The sequence below is a fragment of the Saimiri boliviensis genome, chromosome 6 (genome assembly GCF_048565385.1).
Source record: "Saimiri boliviensis isolate mSaiBol1 chromosome 6, mSaiBol1.pri, whole genome shotgun sequence".
Taxonomy (NCBI): domain Eukaryota; kingdom Metazoa; phylum Chordata; class Mammalia; order Primates; family Cebidae; genus Saimiri; species Saimiri boliviensis.
In genome coordinates this window covers 126379443-126399367 of record NC_133454.1, presented here as the reverse complement: position 1 = coordinate 126399367, position 19925 = coordinate 126379443, and the positions used below count along the sequence as shown (strand labels likewise).

Here is a 19925-nt window from a genome sequence, read left to right as displayed (position 1 = left end):
CTGGCTCCTTTTGGCCGAGTTGGGGTGTTGTCTGCCACGGAGGGCCCTCAGCCACTTTATCAGGATCTTAGAACATGGGAAGACCCCAGCTCCAGAAGAAAATCTTAATTCCAGTTTAATCTTTTTTTTTTTTTTTTTTTTTTTTTTTTGAGACGGAGTTTCACTCTTGTTACCCAGGCTGGAGTGCAATGGCGCGATCTCGGCTCACCGCAACCTCCGCCTCCTGGGTTCAGGCAATTCTCCTGCCTCAGCCTCCTGAGTAGCTGGGATTACAGGCACAAGCCACCATGCTCAGCTAGTTTTTTGTATTTTTAGTAGAGACGGGGTTTCACCATGTTGACCAGGATGGTCTCGATCTCTCGACCTCGTGATCCACCCGCCTCGGCCTCCCAAAGTGCTGGGATTACAGGCTTGAGCCACCGCGCCCGGCCAATTCCAGTTTAATCTTAATTCCAATTTAATTTGGTCGAGTTGAACATTTTTGGGACCATACTGTGAGCTAGGCACCGGGCTAGCTACTCCCGTGAAAAAACAGGGGCCCTGCGAGTTGGGCGGCCTTGATTATTCTCAAGTTTGCTACTTCCTGTGGGTCCTTCCCAGCCTCAGTTTTCTTACCAGTACAGTGAGAGTTGATAATACCCCATGGGATTGTGGTGACAAGTCAGTGGGCTATAAGGAAGATGCCTGGAATATGGTAGGCAGAAAACGAAAGTTTCTTTCCAGGGCTCCTGGAGCCAGTTCTGTCTACCAAGTTGACTTACAAAGATGAGTGAGTTAGCCTGCTCCATAGAGCTCAAGGCTGGATGCATGATGCGCACTCACTAACCAGGGCCTGGGGAGGAGCAGGCCAGGAAGAGGGTACCTGGCTTACTCTGGTCCTGGGTTGGGAACTGGGGAAGGCTTCCTGAGGGAGCAGGGGAATGAAATGGGGCCTTGAAGAGGTGGAGGATAGGTTTTCGCATGTTGTATTTTATTCGCTTTTTGTTTATTTATTTTTTGGGGACAGGGTCTCTCTCTGTTTCTGAGGCTGGAGTGCAGTAGCATAATCTCCTCTTACTGCAACTTCCGCCTCCCGGGTTCAAGTGAGTCTCCTGTCTCGGCCTCCTGCGTAACTGGGACTACAGGTCCATGTGTGCATGCCACCACACCCAGATGATTTATTGTAGTTTTAGTAGAGTTGGCCTGGCTGGTGATGAACTCCTGGCCTTAGGTAATCTGCCTGCCTCGGCTTCCCAAAGTCCTGGGATGATAAGCATGAACCACTAAGCCCGGACTTCCTCACTTTTTGAATAGATAATCTAAGTACATGGTGCAGATTCAAAGGGGCCAAGTCTGGGCGTGGTAGATAACACCTGCAATCCTAGCACTTTGGGATGCCTTGATGAGCAGATCACCTGAGGTCAGGAGTTCAAGACCAACCTGACCAACATGGTGAAACCCATCTTTACTAAAAATACAAAAAAATTAGCAGCCAGGCACGGTGGCTCACGCCTGTAATCCCAGCACTTTGGGAGGCCGACGTGGGCGGATCACAAGGTCAAGAGATTGAGACCATCCTGGCCAACATGGTGAAACCCCATCTCAACTAAAACAATAGAAAATTAGCTGGGCATAGTGGCGCGTGCGTGTAGTCGCAGCTACTCGGAATGCTGAGGCAGGATAATTGCTTGAACCCAGGAGGTGGAGGTGGCAGTGAGTCGAGACTGCGCCACTGCACTCCAGCCTGGATCCTGGCAACAGAGCGAGACGCTGTCTCAAAAAAAAAAAAAAAAATTAGCTGGGCATGGTGGCACATGCCTGTAATCCCAGCTACTCTGGAGGCTGAGGCACAAGAGTCACTTGAACCCAGGAGGCGGAGGTTGCAGTGAGCTGAGATCACACCACTGCACTCCAGCCTGGGTGACAAGATCGAGACTCCATCTCAAAAAAAGAAAAAAGGATCAGCAGTGAAAGAGAAGCCTTTCCAGAGGCAGCCAGTGTCACTAGCTCCTGAAGTGTCATTCTAGAAGTACTCCACATGTTTGTGAGTGTATGCGCATACGGATAGGCAGATGCCACTCATGTAGGCAGATTTTCACAGCCTCTACATGTGGTCTATGGGGATCAGGGGCCTCCTGCTATGGTGTGGGTTAGGCTCTAGGAGTTATATTCATGCTGCTTTCCTGTCTTTCGGTCAGGTTTGTCCATACGGCCACTCATCAGTAAGAGTGAGGCTTCATTTTCCTTGAGCTCCCCTCGCAGGGAGCCAGCGGCACTATCCATCCTCCTCACCCCCCTGTTGCCTTGGCGTGCTCTCACAGGGATTCCCTCTGTCTTTCTTCTGTTGTTCACCCCTCTTCTTTCTTGTTTGTTTGCTCCCTTGTTTGGGTACAGCACATTGATAGCAGCTTCCTGACAAAGACTTTGCCTTTTCTCTTTGTTTTACTTTCTTTTTTTTTTTTTTTTTTTTTTAGACCGAGTTTCGCTCTTGTTACCCAGGCTGGAGTGCAATGGCACGATCTCGGCTCACCGCAACCTCCGCCTCCTGGGGTCAGGCAATTCTCCTGCCTCAGCCTCCCGAGTAGCTGGGATTATAGGCACGCGCCACCATGCACAGCTAATTTTTTGTATTTTTAGTAGAGACGGGGTTTCACCATGTTGACCAGGTTGGTCTCGATCTCTCGACCTTGTGATCCACCCGCCTCAGCCTCCCAAAGTGCTGGGATTACAGGCTTGAGCCACCGCGCCCGGCTCTTTGTTTTACTTTCATACATGATTCATAGTTTAGCTGGATAGAGACTTTCAGGTTCGGACAGGGAACGATGGCTCACGCCTGTAATCCCAGCACTTTCTGGGAGGCTGAAGCAGGTAGATTACTTGAGGTCAGGACTTCGAGACCAGCTTGGCCAACATAGTGAAACCCCATCTCTACTGAAAATACAAAAATTAGCCAGGCATGGTGCCACGTGACTGTAATCCCAGCTACTTGGGAGGCTGAGGCAGAACTGATTGAACCTAGGAAGTAGAGGTTGCAGTGAGCTGAGATTGCCCACCACTGTACTCCAGACTGGGTGACAGAGCCAGACTCCATATCCGGAAAAAAAAAAAAAAAAAGAGAATTTCAGGTTGGAAATGATTTTTCCTTGACAAGTTTGAAGGATTGCTTTGCACTTTTCTAGCTTCTCAAACTGCTGAGAAATCCAAAACCTTTCTGATTTCTGATTCTTTTTTTTTTTCCTTTTTACCCACCTTTGGGAAAGCTTACAGGATCTGACGTTTGACCCGGTTCCTGGTGTAGGCCTGCGTTCATCTGTTTCATTAGGCTCTCAGTGAGTCCCTCTGGTGTGGAAACTCATGTCCTATCTTGGGAGTTTCTTGAAACACTTCTTTTCTTGCCCTTTGTTTTTTACTGTTCTGTCTTTCTGAAACTCTTATTATCTAGTTTTTGGATCTCTTGGACTGACCCTCTTTTTTCCCCCTTTCTTGCCTATTTTCCATCTCTTTGTCTTTTTTCGTCAGTTTCTAGAAGATTACCTTTTATCTTTCAACCCTTCTATTGCTTTGTCTTATTGTATTTTTTAATTTCCAAGAGCTTTTTTGCTCTCCAAATGGTTCTTTAAAAATGTATGTAGCATCCTACGTTTTCATTGCTGTAAGCCTGTCCGATTTCTGGGAGGATGTAAATGCCATGTTTGTTTCTTTACCTTTTCTTCTCCCTGCATGGTTGGTTTCCGCCAAATTGCTTTTTTCTGCTCTTTGGTCTCCATCTTCTTTGAAAGAATCTGCCTAAGGACCTTTGATTGCCCACTCATAATTATTAGGAGAGGTCTAAAATGGTGTCTGGGAGCCGGAGCAGGTGGGGGGTCCAGTTCTGTTTCCCAGTAGGTGGTCTGGGCAGGCTGTTTGTTGGGAAACCTCAGCGTCAACATCTGGGAGCTCAGTTGGGGAAGTGGGTAGCATGCATAGAGTCACTTAACCTGCTACCCCCATTTTTGGCAAGGTCCCCGGGCCATCAACTGTGCCTCGGATTTCCCAGTCCAGAGACCCAACACTTTACCTTTGCCAGAAAGTAAACCTCTGTTCTTCCAGAACTGGAGAGGGGAGGTCTATGGCATGAGAATGTGGGAGGTAGGCATCTGACTTCTTTTTTTTTTCTTTTTCTTTTTTTTTTTTGAGATGGAGTTTTGCTCTTGTCACCCAGGCTGGAGTGCAGTGGCACGATCTTGGCTCACTGCACTCTCTGCCTCCGAAGTAGCTGGGATTACAGGCACCTGCCACCACGCCCGGCTAATTTTTGCATTTTTAGTAGAGATGGGGTTTCACCATGTTGAGCAGGCTGGTCTCAAACTCCTGACCTCAGGTGATCCTCCTGCTTCGGCCTCTCAAAGTGCTGGGATTACAGGCATGAGCTGGGTTGGGATGGAGTGCCTGGTTGGGATGGAGTTTTAACTCTTTGTCTCCCAGGCAAGCTGGAGTGCAATGGTGCGATCTCAGCTCACTGCAACCTGCAACCTCTGCCTCCTGGGTTCAAGCAGTTCTGCCTCCACCTCCTGAGTAGCTGGGATTACAGGCTCTCATCGCCATGCCTGCCTAATTTTTTATTTTTAGTAGAGACGGGTTTCATCATGTTGGCCATGTGGGTCTCAAACTCCTGACCTCAGGTGATCTGCCTGCCTCGGCCTCTCAAAGTGCTGGGATTACAGGCATGAGCCACTGCGCCCAGCCCTGACTGCCTTTTGAAAGCTTTCACCCCACCCTCTTTGTATACATCGGCCCATTCAGCCCACGGTGGGGATTGGGAGGCGGACCTGGAGCTGCAGTTCCATGGCCTTTGGAGGATTCCTGGTAGATGGTGAGAAGAGGTGGGTTCTCAGCTTGCCCCAGAGCCAGGCTGTGATGTGAGCTGACCTGAGCTGCGCTCCGGGATGTGCAATCATGGTGCTGTTGTCTCCTCTCCTGTTCTGCCCTTTCGGGTTCCTAGCTTTAAAAAAAAAAAAAAAAAAAAATCTACTTGTCCAAGTTTTAGTGGGATTTCATAAGGGAGGGAGAAAAATTAGATGCATACCTGAGACAGGAGCAGGATTTGCATGGGCAAAATCTGGGACGGGGAAGGGTGTTCTGGTGGTTGAGCGAGTGTGTGGGGGAGATGGGCACGGCTAGGGTTTCTGAGAACAGAGGAGGCAGGAGGATCCAGGAGACTGAGGCACGGGGGGATAAGGCTGGACAGGCAGGGTGCGCTCATTATGGGGGAAGTCCAAAAGGAGACTTGAAATTCCCACCTGTGGACAGTGAGGAGTCAGATAATTATCCCAGTTTTTAGAAAGAGTACAGTCATGCCTGTGTTTGGGGGAATGCTAGCTGTCCCTAGTACCTAGTGTGGGTTGGTAGCTAGAGCTGTGGTAATGAGTAGGAGGGTTTTACAATAGTTAAGTAGTAAGAAGAGGACATTTCAGGGTCCTCTTCTTAGAAATGAAAAGAGGGAAGTATGTGAGGGATTGAAGAGGTAAAACTGACCAGACTTCTTGACCAGATGGTCGGTAAGGGAGGGGAGGAGCTAAAGATGACCCTAAACTGGTGCCTGGGGAGAGGGTGGTGAGGAGAAAGGAGGAGGTGTCTGGTTGGGTTTTGGGGTGTGTGTGCTGTTTGGGAGGGGGAGTGAGAGGCTGAGGGGCGGGGGCTAAGTTCTGCTGTAGAATAGCATTTGCCATGTCCACTAAAAAGCGTGATTTTCTACCCCCACGCTTCAGCCTGCAAGTGCGTGTGCTGGTGGAGAGAGAAGGAAGGTGTGAGAGTCGGGGCAAGGAGATCAGTCCCTTAGAAGACAAAAGAATCATTTTCAAGTTGTTAAATAAGACTATCAAAGGAATGCTTACGTTGATATCCTCACAGATGAATTCATGTTGCAAAATGCCATTGGAACTCCCGTAAGACACTGATAGAGTGCCCCTTTTCTTTCTTCCTGAGCTCACTCTCACATTTGGATCAAATTAAGCACTTGCACACCAGGCCCGTAAAAAAGAAAAGAGGCTTTTTTAATTTGGATTCTGCAGGCAAAAGGGAGAGTGGAGAAGGGACTCCCCTCAGCCCGTCTCCAGTCCCTTCTGGGATATGTGTGCCACCCGCTGTACTGTCAGGGGTGGCCCTTAGGGAAGTGAGGAAAAGGCCCTGATTATAGTGTTTGCCAGTTTCTGTGGCATAAATATGCCCGTTGTGGCCCGTGTCAGGCTACCAACATGATGTCACAGCACAGAGCTGGAGTTGGGCAAGCCCATGGGAGTGAGCTGTGCCCTAGGCACATGGCTCAGGGTGGTCCTCACTGGCATAGTGTGGCTGGACAGCAGGACCTTTCAGGTCGTCTGACTTGTTCTAAGGGTCTGTGAGGGTTGAATCGTACGGCCAAGGAGCATCTTAGCAAACAAGGTTTCTCATTGCCGCAGCCCCAGCCCCTCAACCTGGGCTTCTGTGGCCTTCTAATTCTTCCTTCTTTGCCCCACCCCCTCCCCCTAGCTATCAGCAGCAGATCCAACATGAGTACTAAACACTCGCAGTAGTACTGAAAGCCAACATTTATAATAAAGGCTGCTTATATGTGAGGCACTATTCTAAGAACTTTACATGCATCAACTCATTTGATCTTTGTAATAACCCTATGAGGCAATTATTTTTGTTATCTCTGATTTTATTTTATTTTTGAGACAAGGTCTCGCCCTATTGCCCAGGATGGAGTACAGTGGCATGATCATACTTCACTGTAGCCTCAACCTCCTGGGCTCAAGCGATCCTTCCACCTCAACACTGAGTAGCTGGGACTACAGGCACACACTACCGTGCCTGGCTAATTTAAATTTTTTGTAGAGACAGGGTCTCACTATGTCATCCAGGCTGTTTTTGAACTCCTGGCATTAGGCAGTCCTCCTGCCTTGACCTCCCAAAGTGCTGGGATTACAGGCATGAGCCACCGTGCCCGGCTGGCGATCTCTGATTTTACACATGAGGAAATTGAAGCCAAAGCTTAAGCAACTTACCAGAGTCAGTGGAACCTGGATCTGAACCCAGGAAGTTTGGCCCCTGGGGCCTAGCCACCATCTTTCCTGCCCCGTTACAGCAATGTCTGGGATTCTCTTTATGTTTCTTTTCTCCTATAGGCCCAGTCATGGCCTCAATGCTGCTGCTGGCTCCTTAGGGTCACCGGATGAAATACAGGATGCCCAGTTCAATTCCAATTTCAAATAAGCAACAAATAATTTTGTACTAGAAGTATGCCCCAAATGTTGTATGGGATATACTTAAACTTTTTTGCTGTTTATCTGAAATTCAGATTTTAACTGAGTGCTTTGCGTGAATTTGCTAAATCTGGCAAGTGTGAGGTCTCACGCTCACCACCCCAGCACTTTGGGAGGCCAAAGTGGGCAGATCACAAGGTCAGGAGTTCAAAGACCAGCCTGTCCAATATGTTGAAACCCCATTTCTACTAAAAAATACAAAAATTAGTCCCAGATACTCGGGAGGCTGAGGCAGGAGAATCGCTTGAACCCGGGAGGCAGAGGTTGCAGTGAGCCAGGATCATGTCACTGCACTCCAGCCTGGGTGACAGAGTGAGACTCCGTCTATTAAAGAAAAAAATTATCTGGGCATGGTGGTGCACACCTATAGTTCCAGCTAGTAGAGAGGCTGAGGTGGGAGGATCACTTGAGCCTGGGAGGTCGAGGCTGCAGTGAGCTCTGATCATGCCACTGCAATCTAGCCTGGGTGACAGAGCAAGACCCTGTCCGAAAAATAAAATAATAAAATAAAATAAATTTGCTAATCCCTCATCACTTGGCCCAATAGCCTTGTCTTGGGAAGAGTCGGGGGGATGAGAGGTTGAAGCTGCAGGCTTGCTGCTCTCATTTCCCTGGCCAGGCTCCCTGACGGCTCCAAATCTCTGATTCATGGTATGTTTTAAATGAAAACATCATTAATATCTAAACCGCAAATGTGTCTAACTTTTGCTTTTTTCCTCTAAAGAAAGAATGTTAGAAGAGCATTACGTAGGAACATGCCAAATACAGATTGAAAACTGCGGCTTCTCCCCTCCAAGGTTAGCTAATCACCGCAGAAATTCACGAAGTCACTTACAGAATCAGTCTAATGTTGCTCTTCCAGAAGAATCACTTGACCTAAACCAACTCATTCAAAAGACTAAATTCTTTTAAAACTCCCCCAGAGGGAAATGGCACTGCTTTTTCTTATCAGTTATCTTTTGCTGATCAGGCTGACCAGAGATTTTTCTCTTTTTTCTTTTTCTTTCTTTCTTTCTTTTTTTTTTTTTTTGTTTGAGATTTGAAACAGAGTTTCACTCTTGCTGCCCAGGCTGAAGTGCAATGGCACGATCTCTCACAACCTCTGCCTCCTGGGTTCAAGTGATTCTCCTGCCTCAGGCTTCTGAGTAGCTGGGATTATAGGCATGCGCCACCATGCCTGACTAATTTTGTAATTTTGGTAGAGACGGAGTTTCGCCATTTTGGTCAGGCTGGTCTCCAACTCCTGACCTCAGGTGATTTGCCTGCCTGGGCCTCCCAACGTGCTGGGATTACAGACATGAGCCACTGTTCCTGGCCCAGATGTTTTTCTTTTTTCTTTTTCTTTTTTTTGAGACGGAGTTTTGCTCTTGTTACCCAGGCTGGAGTGCAATGGCGCGATCTCGGCTCACCGCGACCTCCGCCTCCTGGGTTCAGGCAATTCTCCTGCCTCAGCCTCCTGAGTAGCTGGGATTACAGGCACACGCCACCATGCACAGCTAATTTTTTGTGTTTTTTTTTTTAGTAGAGACGGGGTTTCACCATGTTGACCGGGATGGTCTCGATCTCTTGACCCCGTGATCCACCCGCCTCGGCCTCCCAAAGTGCTGGGATTACAGGCTTGAGCCACCGCGCCTGGCCGACATTTTTGTTAAAGATCAATCTCTGTCATCTCTGATTCAGCTTGCACTCGTTATTTCCATTCTTGGAGCAGCTGTGGCAAACGAGTAGCTTGGATGTCAGTAGGAAGTCTTGTCTCTACAGGCTGTTCTTCCTTGGACTGTTGCTTTGCTCTTTGGGTTGTGCCTTCTGGAACGTGACGTCTGTGCTTGTCAGCCTTGATGAGTCACAGTGAAAAAGCTCTTAGTCATTCCAGGCCATGGCAGAGTCAGTGCATTAGGTGACACCTGGGGCCAAACACTGGATGTTTTATAATTGAGACTGTCCCAGAACACCTAGGCCCTCCGGTCTCAGAGGGGAAGAGGTGTTCTTCATCTGGTTCAAGGCCAGTCTTTTACCTAAGCCTCACAGCCTCACTCCTGGACTCATCCCAACTTTTTTCATTGTCACATTTCCTTCTTCAACTTGTCATTCCCTCTCAACTCCTTCCCCTTCCTCTTCCTATAACTTGCTAAACATCCTCCCAAGCGTCTGCCATGGGTATAATAGAGAATGGATTCATGTCTAGAATACATAAAGATTTATGACATCTCAGTAAGGAAAAGACAGGCAGCCCAGCAGAGAAGTGGGCAAATGATATGAACAGGCAGTTCACAAAAGGAAAAACCTAAAAATATACCGACAATCATAAGAAAATAGCCAACTTCAGTCATAATCGGGGAATTGAAATTAAAACAATATGGTTTTATACTTACAAGGTTGACAAAAATCAAAGTTTAACAATGTAAGAGTTGGTAAAGATGTGGGGAAATAGATATTCTGTTGTATTTCTGGTGATTTTGTAAATTATTAGGCTAACTACCTTGGAGACTTATTTGGTGATATTAGTATTAAAAACGTGCTTATTAGCCAGGCACAGTGGCTCATGCCTGTAATCCCAGCACTTTCGGAGGCCAGGGTGGGCAGATCACCTCTGAGGTCAGGAGTTCAAGACCAGCCTGGCTAACATGGTGAAACACCATCTCTACTAAAAATATTTAAAAAATTAGCCAGGTATGGTGGCACGGGCCTGTAATCCCAGCTACTTGGGAGGGTGGGGCAGGAGAATCACTTGAACCCAGGAGGTAGAGGTTGCAGTGAGCCAATTTCACTCCATTGCACTCAAGCTTGGGCGATAGAGCAACACTCTGGAAAAAACAAAAACATAAACAAAAAAAACGCACAAAACTGTGCCTGTTGTCTGATGCAGCAATTCCAATTCTAGGTATATGTCCTAGAGAAATTTTTACATATTTTATATTATGGGATCAAGGTTATTCATTTTTAACACTTTTAATTGACTACTTTTAAACATACACAAAAAGAGAGCAAATAGCATAATGAACTCTATGTACCTGTCACCCCATTTCAACAGTGATCATTTTGCCAACCTATCCAACAACACAGTTTTGTTTTGTTTTCTTTTGTTTTGAGACGGAGTTTTGCTCTTGTTGCTGCCCTGGCTAGAGTGTAATGGCACGATCTTGGCTCACTGCAACCTCCGCCTCCTGGGTTGAAGCAATTCTCCTGCCTCAGCCTCCCGGGTAGCTGGGATTACAGGCATGCGCCACCCCTCTTCCCCCCGCCCTGGCTAGTTTTGTATTTTTAGTAGAGACGGGGTTTCTCCATGAACAACACAGTTGTTAATTGCTAAAAATTGGAAACAACCTATTTGTCACTGCCTAGGCTGGGCTGCTATAACACAATACCATAAGTCTGTGAAACAGCAGAAATGCATTTCTCACAGTTCTAAGGACTGAAGTCCAAGATCAAGTGTCAGCAGATCCAGCACCTGGTGAGGGCCCACTGCCTGGTTCATAGATCACTGTTCTCACAGGTCGAAGGGGAAACAGAGTTGTCTGATCTCTTCTGTGGGAGTTCTAATCCCATTCAGGAAGGCTCTGCCACCCAGCCCCTAATGCTCTCTCCGAGGCCCCACCTTCTGACACCATCACATTGGTTAGGGTTTCCACATAGGAATTTGGTGGTGACACAAACATTCAGGCCGTAGCAGTCCCTCATGTGGCATGGACAAATTGTGGTATGCCTGATGCAGCATCATATGGTCATGAGTGAAGTAGGTCTCCTCGTATCAACATGGATAGATTTGAAAATAACGTTTGGTGCCGGGCGCGGTGGCTCAAGCCTGTAATCCCAGCACTTTGGGAGGCCGAGGCGGGTGGATCACAAGGTCAAGAGATCGAGACCATCCTGGTCAACATGGTGAAACCCCGTCTCTACTAAAAATACAAAAAATTAGCTGGGCATGGTGGCGCGTGCCTGTAATCCCAGTTACTCAGGAGGCTGAGGCAGGAGAATTGCCTGAACCCAGGAGGTGGAGGTTGCGGTGAGCCGAGATCGTGCCATTGCACTCCAGCCTGGGTAACAAGAGCGAAACTCCTCCTCAAAAAAAAAAAAAAAAAAAAAAAAAAAAGAAAATAACGTTTGGTAAAAATAAAGCAAGTTAAAATGATTATATCATTTATGAAAAAAAATAAAACATGGTTTTGGACACACAAATATCTCCTCCAGGTGAAATCAACAAAGGGGAAGCAGTAACTCTGCATTGTGGGCCCCCTGAGAGTAAAGGACCACGAACATGATTAGGAAGAAACACAAAAGAACTGTATCTGTTTGCAGAGTTCATTTTTATCTTTGTTAAGTTTAACTTTTATCAAAATAATACATGTGAGGCTGGGCGTGGTAGCTCATGCCTATAATCCTAGCACTTTGGGAGGCTGAGGCGGGCAGATCACTTGAGGTTAGGAGTTGGCCAACATGGTGAAACCCCCATCTCTATTAAAAATACAAAAAAAAAATAGCTGGACATGGTGGTGGGCATCTGTAATCCCAGCTACTCAGGAGGCTGAGGCAGGAGAATTGCTTGAACCTGGGAGGCGGAGGTTGCAGGGAACTGAGATAGAGCCACTGCACTCCAACCTGGGTGACAGGGTGAGGCTCTGTCTCAATAATAATAATAATAATAATAATGATAATAATAATAATACATGTGGACACTTCTAAAAGTCAAATTATGCCCTGAGGCTCATTTCCTCCTACTACCCCTGTTCCACTGCCCTCCCCATGAGTGTCTCCCAGAGGCTGCCCTGTGACTCCTGCTCCCAGTGGCATTGCTCTGTTTAGTGGTCTCCTTTGATGGAAGATTGAGCTCACTTGTACTGCCCTCTCCACCTCAAACCCCACCCCATACATGAACCCACTTTCCCTCCCTTCACCCTGCATGGTTATATAGAACCATGTTTTTGTTGTTGTTATTTTGAGATGGAGTCTTACTCTGTCGCCCAGGCTGGAGTACAATGGCGCAATGTCAGCTCACCGCAACCTCCGCCTCCCAGGTTCAAGCGATTCTCCTGCCTCAGCCTCCTGAGTAGCTGGGATTACAGGTGTGCACTACCATGCCCAGCTAATTTTTTTTTTTTTTTTTTTTTTTTTTTTTTTTGAGACGGAGTTTCGCTCTTGTTACTCAGGCTGGAGTGCAATGGCACGATCTCGGCTCACCACAACCTCCACCTCCTGGGTTCAGGCAATTCTCCTGCCTCAGCCTCCTGAGTAGCTGGGATTACAGGCACGTGCCACCATGCCCAGCTAATTTTTTGTATTTTTAGTAGAGACGGGGTTTCACCATGTTGACCAGGATGGTCTCGATCTCTTGACCTCGTGATCCACCCGCCTCGGCCTCCCAAAGTGCTGGGATTACAGGCTTGAGCCACCGCGCCCGGCCTTAATTTTGTATTTTTAGTAGAGATGGGGTTTTATCATGTTGGTCAGGCTGGTCTTGAATTCCTGACCTCATGATCACCTGCCTCGGCCTCCCAAAGTCCTGGGATTACAGGTGTGAGCCACCTCGCACAGCCCTAGAACCACTTTTAAGTACATTTTCAGATTTTACTTCATTAAGTTAATATTCACATCTGAAAATACAGAATGTCTACTACAGCAGCGTTAACTTCTCATTTTTCTGGAGTTGATGTTTATCCCCAGACAAGTTGTACATTGGCATCCCCTCTTCATTCTTTCAGAGACACCAGGTCGTCTGCCTTTTTGTTTGTTTGTTTTTAAGGCCACTACCCCAGGAGCTGCCTGTGCACATCAAGTGGCCTGGGCCTCCCTCTGCTTTGCCCTGGGAGCTCCCTTGCCTCCTCTGTGCTGGCTGCCTAGGTGCCTGGATCCCTTGTCTTCCTCGTTCTTGGTTTATTGACTCCTTTGCTTTGTTAGTGCCCATCCCTGAGCTTCTTGGGCAAACAGGCACATAGGGGGCAAACCTCCCAAGGCTTGGCATGTCTCAAAAGATTGGTATTCCACCCACACTGGATTGATAGTCTAACTGGATAGAGGACTCCAGGTTCGGAAATATTTTCCCTCCAAAATTGGAGGACATTATTCCAGAAGGTTCTGGCTCCATGTCACTGCTGAAGACTGTTGCATGTGACCTTTAGTCTTCAGAAGTGTGGTAGGCTGGCGATGGCCCCCAAAGATCTCCAGGTCCTAATCCTAGTTGCTACCTTAAAAGGAAGAAGGGCTTTTGCAGATGTGATGAAGGGATCTGACCTGGGGAGGTGATCCTGGATCACCCAGGTGGGCCCCGAATGCCATCACAAGTGTCCTTAGAGGACAGAGACCTATGCGGAGGAGAAGGTGACACGGAGATGGAGCCAGAGATGGGAGTGATGTGGCCACAAGCAAAGGAGCCCAGCAGCCACCGGGGCTGGAGAGGGGGTTCCCCCTAGGCCCACCAAGGGGCGCAGCCCTGCTCACACTTGGTTTTGGCCTGTGAAACTGATGTTGGATTTCTGGTCTTCCAAACCAAAAGAGAATATGTGTCCGTTGTTTGAAGCCACCAGTTTTGTGGTAATTTGTTACCGTAGCCACAGGAAATAATACAAGGAGGATATGAAACCCTATCTGATCTTTTCTCCGGGTGGGACTTTTGGCATCACACCAGGTGCTGTGAGATCCCTCTGCATGGATGCATGTTCTTTAGTCCCAGGAGACTTTCCAGCAGGAGTCCCCTCCCCCGCCTCTCTCTTCTGGGAGTCCCAGGATATTGGACTTGCTCGACTGACTCCCTTATTTTCTTTTTTTCTTTTTCTTTTTTTTTTTTTTTGAGACGGAGTTTCACTCTTATTACCCAGGCTGGAGTGCAATGGCATGATCTCGGCTCACCGCAACCTCCGCCTCCTGGGTTCAGGCAATTCTCCTGCCTCAGCCTCCTGAGTAGCTGGGATTACAGGCATACGCCACCATGCCCAGCTAATTTTTTGTATTTTTAGGAGACGGGGTTTCACCATGTTGACCAGGATGGTCTCGATCTCTTGACCTCGTGATCCACCCGCCTCGGCCTCCCAAAGTGCTGGGATTACAGGCGTGAGCCACCGCGCCCGGCCCTGACTCCCTTATTTTCTTATCTTTTCTCCTATTTTCCATATGTTAGTCTTTCTGGGTAATGTCCCAAAACTGTCTTCTAATTTTTCTGTTTATTATGCTTAAAAATTTTGCAACTCTATTTTTAATTTCCTAGAGCTCTTTCTTGTTGCCTTTTAAAAATAGCTGCCGCCTCTTACTTAATGATTGCAATAGCTTTTCTTGTTTCTCTGAGGAGATTAATTATAGTTTTTCTGAATATCTGTTCTCTATATTACTTTCTCCTTAGAGTTCCCTTTTTTAAAAAATCCTAATTTGTTTTGGTGAATTTTTTGGGTAATTTCCTCAAATATCTAGTGGTGGTTGGCTGACCATTCACACTGAAAAATGAGACACCAGCAGCCTTTGGAAAGCTGGGCTGGATCTTGGCGGCCACACTTCTCTCGCTGAGAGATGAGACTGGGCTCCTTGGGGAACGCCCTGCATGTCAGCAGCTCCAGGACTTCTGGTTTCCTGGAAAGGAACCTTCCGGTTTGCTGCCTGGAGAAGAGCCGGGTAAGCACCTGCCACTCATTCCTCAAGCGTCTTGTGACACCTCACTTCCTGGGCCAGCCCTGATGGCCGGGGCTGGAGCTTTGCGTCTTGGGAAAGGCCCTGTGGCACAGTGGTCAAAGGCAGGACCCAAGGTTCTAAAGCCCGGGGTGTGCACCATGGCACCAACACATCCCAGCAGCGTGCCTTCCTGCCTTTGTCTCTGGAGCGGGCTGGAATGACTCCTAGGTCTCTGTAGCTTAGAGCTCTTTACACAGGAGACTCACCGTCCAGCTGCCTGTCCTTTCTAGCCAGATAGATGCTCTTCAGGTTCACAGCAGAGTCACTGTTCCTACCTACAATGGCTTCACGTTCTTTAATTCGATGTTGCCAGTGTTCACCTTTAAAACCCAGGGTCACTCTTCCCTGCTGCTTCTCTGCCTCCCGTCTAATGGGTGCTGTTGATTCCACCTCCTTAGTATTTCTTGGCACCCACATGAGAACTTCTTCCTAGCCGACCTTCCACTTCTCCTCTTTCTTTCTCAAATCCAGCTTCCTCAGAGCTGCCGGAGTGGTCCCTGTCAGTTGCAAATCTGTCTCCCCGATGCCTCGTGTTTCTGTAGCATCCTAACATTGAGGACACTGCCCAGGCTCCTGATGGGGTTCGTGAGCTCCAGAATGAGTCTTGGGTCAGCCCTTGGGCTCCTCTCCCTGCTCGCACTCCCTGCCTCAAGCGGGCCCCTCCAGGCAGTTTGGCTTCCGCCTCATCCGCCTTTGCTCCAGCCACCCCCACCCCTGGACCTCCTTCCCTTCTCTGCCCGCCTCCCTCCCTCCCCTCTTCTTCCTCTGGTTGTCCCTTCCTCCTCCCAGCCTGGAGTCTTTCCTTCAGGCCATCCTGCTAATTCTGCTCAGGTCTCACGCCTCACCGTTCACTTCTTATCTCTGCTGCCTCTCACTTAGCCTGTCCCAGCCAGCTGATCGCAGTCCCAAATAGCGACATGCTCTGAAAGCCATCGCTGTGACCTGCATCAGGATGAGCAGATGAGAGAAGGGGATTTTTTTTTTTTTTTTTTTTTTTTGAGACAGAGTCTCATTCTGTCGCCCAGGCTGAAGTGCAGTGGCGTAATCTCAGCTCACTGCAACCTCCACCTCCCAGGTTCAAACTATTCTCCTGCCTCAGCCTCCTAGCTAGCTGGGACTACAGGCACGCGCCACCACACAGCTAATTTTTGTATTATTAGTAGAGACGGGGTTTCACCATGTTAGCCAAGCTTGTCTTGAACTCCTGACCTTATGATCCACCCGCCTCAGCCTCCCAAAGTGCTGGGATGACGGGCGTGAGCCACCATGTCTCACGGTGAATCTTAACAGCCTCACGCCACTCAGCAGCCTCATTGTGACCCGAAGTATTTATTCACTGGTTCATTCCCCCAGAATTTATTGAATTCTGGTCTTAGGCACTGTGCTAGGGAGGTATGGGGACCAGGGCTCCTGTGCCCAGGGCCCTCACAGTGTCTGCTGAGGGAGACAAGTGGGTCAACAAATCTTTGTAACATTAAATGCTGTTTGCTGGGGATACAGATGCCACAGGGACCTCATGGAGAGCCCCCTGAGCAGAACAGTGGGTCAAGGACAAGGACGGAGCTGAAGGAGGTGGCTGCTTGGGAGTATGGGGAAGGCATTCCTGAACCAACTCCTGTAGGATGTGGGGGAATGGGGATGAGTGACCCCATGAGAGCTTTGCCCACGCTTCATGCTGTGGGTCAGCAGGAAGCTGGCTCTTTGTGCGCCAGGGGGCAGTGTTGGCCCTGAAATTCTCACTGCTTTCCAGTGAGGCTGGGATGGAGCAGCCACCTCACTCCAGGCCCGCAGGACCCCTCCCTCTGCTTTCTCTGAGGCCCCCTTTGTCCCCCAGTTCACAAGTCCCAAGACCATGGCGCCAGTCACCTCGGTGCCACCCTCTCCCGCTCGACTGTGCCTTTGAACAGAGGGTTGCCAGGGCGATGGAGCCCTGCTGGCGCTGTTCACGGCTGTTTGTTGCGACAGCACCAGTGCTCCTGGCGGTCCAGAGCCCGGCCAGCTGCGCCTCGGCGAGTGTCTGTTTCCATTTTCGGTACTGTCTCTCCTGTCTTCTGTGTCCGTCACCTGCATTGTTTCCAGTGTCCTCCCTTCCGCCCCCCTGCCCAGAAATCTCAGCCTTGGTCTGTCCTCTCCTGGGTGCTTTGATATTGGCCGTGGCAGCCCTGAGAGCCAGGTGGAGTCCTCCTTTCATCTGTCCCTTTTGGCTGCCAGCCCTGGGCCCCATCGGACACGTTTCGAGCAGAGCCGCCTGGGGAGAGTGGCCCCATCCGTCAGAGCTGCCACCGCCATGGCCCTGGGTGCTCTGCCAAGAACTCTTCTTTCTGGTTCTGACCCGCTTTCACTGGCAGCTGCGGAGCCTGGCTGGGGGTGGGGGCACAGCCTGGTGTGGGTGCTGGTCCGGGGGGCAGCTGGCCTGCAGGAAGTAGATGTATGGAGCTTTGTTGGTCGGAGCTTCCTGGGGCCTGTCTCTGCACCACACTGCTTCCTTCTCTCCCCTCCTCTGCTCTCCAGTGCACCTCGGAGGATTTGCTGAGGGACACAGGCGCTCTGCTGGGCTTTCAGATCCAACCTGCTGGCAGGCCACCCCCGAAGCAGGGCCTGGCCTTTCCCTTCCTCGGTGGCCTCTTGCTCACTGCTGCCCTCTGAGGCTGCAGGAGACGCTTTGTGAGGACGGGAATATTTAGGACGAAGCAATGTGGGACCTCAGCTGCAACAGCAGTTAGGTGGCACCCTGCCGTGGTCCCCAGCAAGGCTGCCCAGCCCTGGGGCCACATTGTCTGGAGCAAAACTTGGGCGAGGACAGCCTGACAGCAGGATTCTGTTCTTCTGGTTACAAGAGGCATCCTGGGAGATGTAGTTCAGGTCGGAGGTAGTGGGATTTCAGGGGCATTTTGATTTAGTAGACAAACTGAAACTGCCGTGGCTTATCTGGGACATGTGACTGCCGGCACTGTTCATCGGCTCTCACTGGAAAGCTCTGAGTACCACTGGTGACCCTGCTGGAGGCCAGGCTAGTGACGCACGGCTTTTAACAGAAGTGGGGTTTTTGGTTTTGGTATTTTGGTTTCCAAGTGCCTGTCACTCTGTGCTCCTGATGAAAGCCATGACTTACTCTTTCAGTTGGGTGAAGAGTCCATAAACCAACCCTGATGGGTCCGAGCTCCTGCTCTGGAGCGGATGCAAAGCAGACTCCAGGCCGGCTCTGCTGGTGGCCTGGGTATGTCACTTAATCCCACTGTGCCTGGTTCCTTATCTGTACAGGGAGGGGATGAGGGGCTGTGAGGGTTACTGAGTGAGTCTGCATGAGGAGCCCACAGTGGCCCAATGCCTGGCAAGGAGCAAGGCTCTGCTGGGGTCGCTACCCACTGTTGTGCCCCCTCCATTGGCACTGGCCGGGCATGCAGGTGGAGCGCAGCGAGTATGTGTTGTATGCTATGGAAGCAGCAGCTTTGTCAGGAGCTGGGCAGGTGCCGGCAAGGCCCTTGCCCTGCCACAGCCTGCAGGTTGTCATAGGTGTCTCCTTGGCTCCCTTCTGGAAGGGGAATGCTGAGTTATTGATCTGAAGCTGAAGCCGAAGGGAAGTGGAAGCTGTGGAGCTATCCCGAGAGGCAGCAGGGGAGGAAGCAGGTGCTCCACACACTACTGGCTTCACTGTGGCTCATTCTTGCTTGCAAGGAGTTATTTACACGTCCCAAGTGACAGTCAAAGCTGTCTTATTTCCTGGTCTCTTATGCACAACCCGAGGCCAAGAAAAGGGATCTGTCAGCTGGCATTTGCAGAAAATAGCAAATGGGTCTCTCTGGGCTCTGAGCTCTCTGGAGAGGAAAACAGGGTGCAGGATCTTTGGGTGATGGCGGTTGCTTTTCTCACACTCACTGTTTCCCCATCTCTGAGGTCAGAAAAGGAGTTTTGCTTGTGTGTATCACCACAGCGAGCAAGACAGTGGCACCCCCGAGCCGTGCGGCTGTAACCTGAGCTGGTGGCTGGCCCTGGCAGCATCCCAGAGCGCCCCTCCCACCTGGGGAGGTCTAGCAGCCTCCCTTGAAGGGTTGCAGCTCAGCTAGAGGGAGCAGAAAATGCTTCTGTGGGTTCTGTTAGTGAAGCCTCTGCATTTCCAGGGAAGCTTCTCAGCCAAACTGTCGGCAACCTTGAGGACTTCTTTACCGCTGTCCACCAACAAATACCCAAAAGCAGGGCACCGCATGGGACTACAGAGGGAGCCTGGCCTCGGCCCCACATTGCACCCTGCACCTGGCCATCGCCTGTTCTGTGCCCTGCTGTGAAGATGGCAGGAAGTACCTGGAATGGTGCCAGCCAGAAGAGCTGCAGGCTGGTGGCACTTTCTGGGAATGTGCCATTGTGAGGTGAGAGGCTGGCATACTCGAGGGTCTGGGCTGGAGTTTCATGCAGCCTGAGGTCCGTGAGTGTCGTTTAATGCCAGAGGCAAGGCTTCTGGGGGTCTTGGGAAGGTCACCTCCCACCCTCTGCTGCCACTTCCTTGGGTCTCCACAGGTGCCTTCAACTGTAGGGGCTCCTTCCTTTACACCCCAAGCGCTGGGCAGAGGCCTCTGGTCCTTTCAGCTTTAGGGAAAGGCCTGATACTGGGGAGCAGGGGAAGTCTGCCCACCCAGCTCCTATCTTTGAACAATCCCAGACCCTCAAGCTCAGCACACCCGGAGTGAGCTTATTCCACCACAACCTTGAGGACAGACCCCACTTCCTGGAGAGAGGGCTGTGTGAGGTGGCCACACCCATCTTACAGTGCGGTTTCTCCCAGCTGACGATGCTTCTGGAAAGGCCTGGGTTTCAGATCTGAGAGGGCAGTGCCCTTCAGTAAAGGAAACTGGGTTAACGGAGTTCTAGGAAGAACGCGGAGTCCTGGGATACGGTGGTATTTAATTCTTCTTTGTGTGTGTTGGGCCCCATCTGTGCCTGGCATTGTGTGAGTGTCAGGGAGAGACAGGTTGGTGGCAGGTGTCTTGTGTGACCATAGTGGTGAGCTGAGCTACAGGG

At 49.8% G+C, this 19925-nt stretch overlaps 1 protein-coding gene across 12 annotated transcripts in view; it reads left to right on the top strand.

Moving 5' to 3' along the window:
• Window positions 1-19925, top strand: part of PC (pyruvate carboxylase) — a 120435-nt gene that overhangs the window by 67566 nt on the left and 32944 nt on the right. Inside the window, exon 1 of one of the 12 annotated variants that reach the window (XM_074401751.1) lies at window positions 16926-16944. The exons of 10 other annotated variants lie outside the window; for them this stretch is intronic. Coding sequence is in view for 1 of the 2 variants with exons in the window: in XM_074401745.1 (XP_074257846.1) it covers window positions 19262-19276 (15 nt within the window). In the remaining variant the exon portion in view is untranslated. Of the gene's footprint in view, window positions 1-16925; window positions 16945-19255; window positions 19277-19925 lie in introns of those variants that run through there. One more of the 12 variants, XM_074401745.1, reaches the window with a different exon arrangement.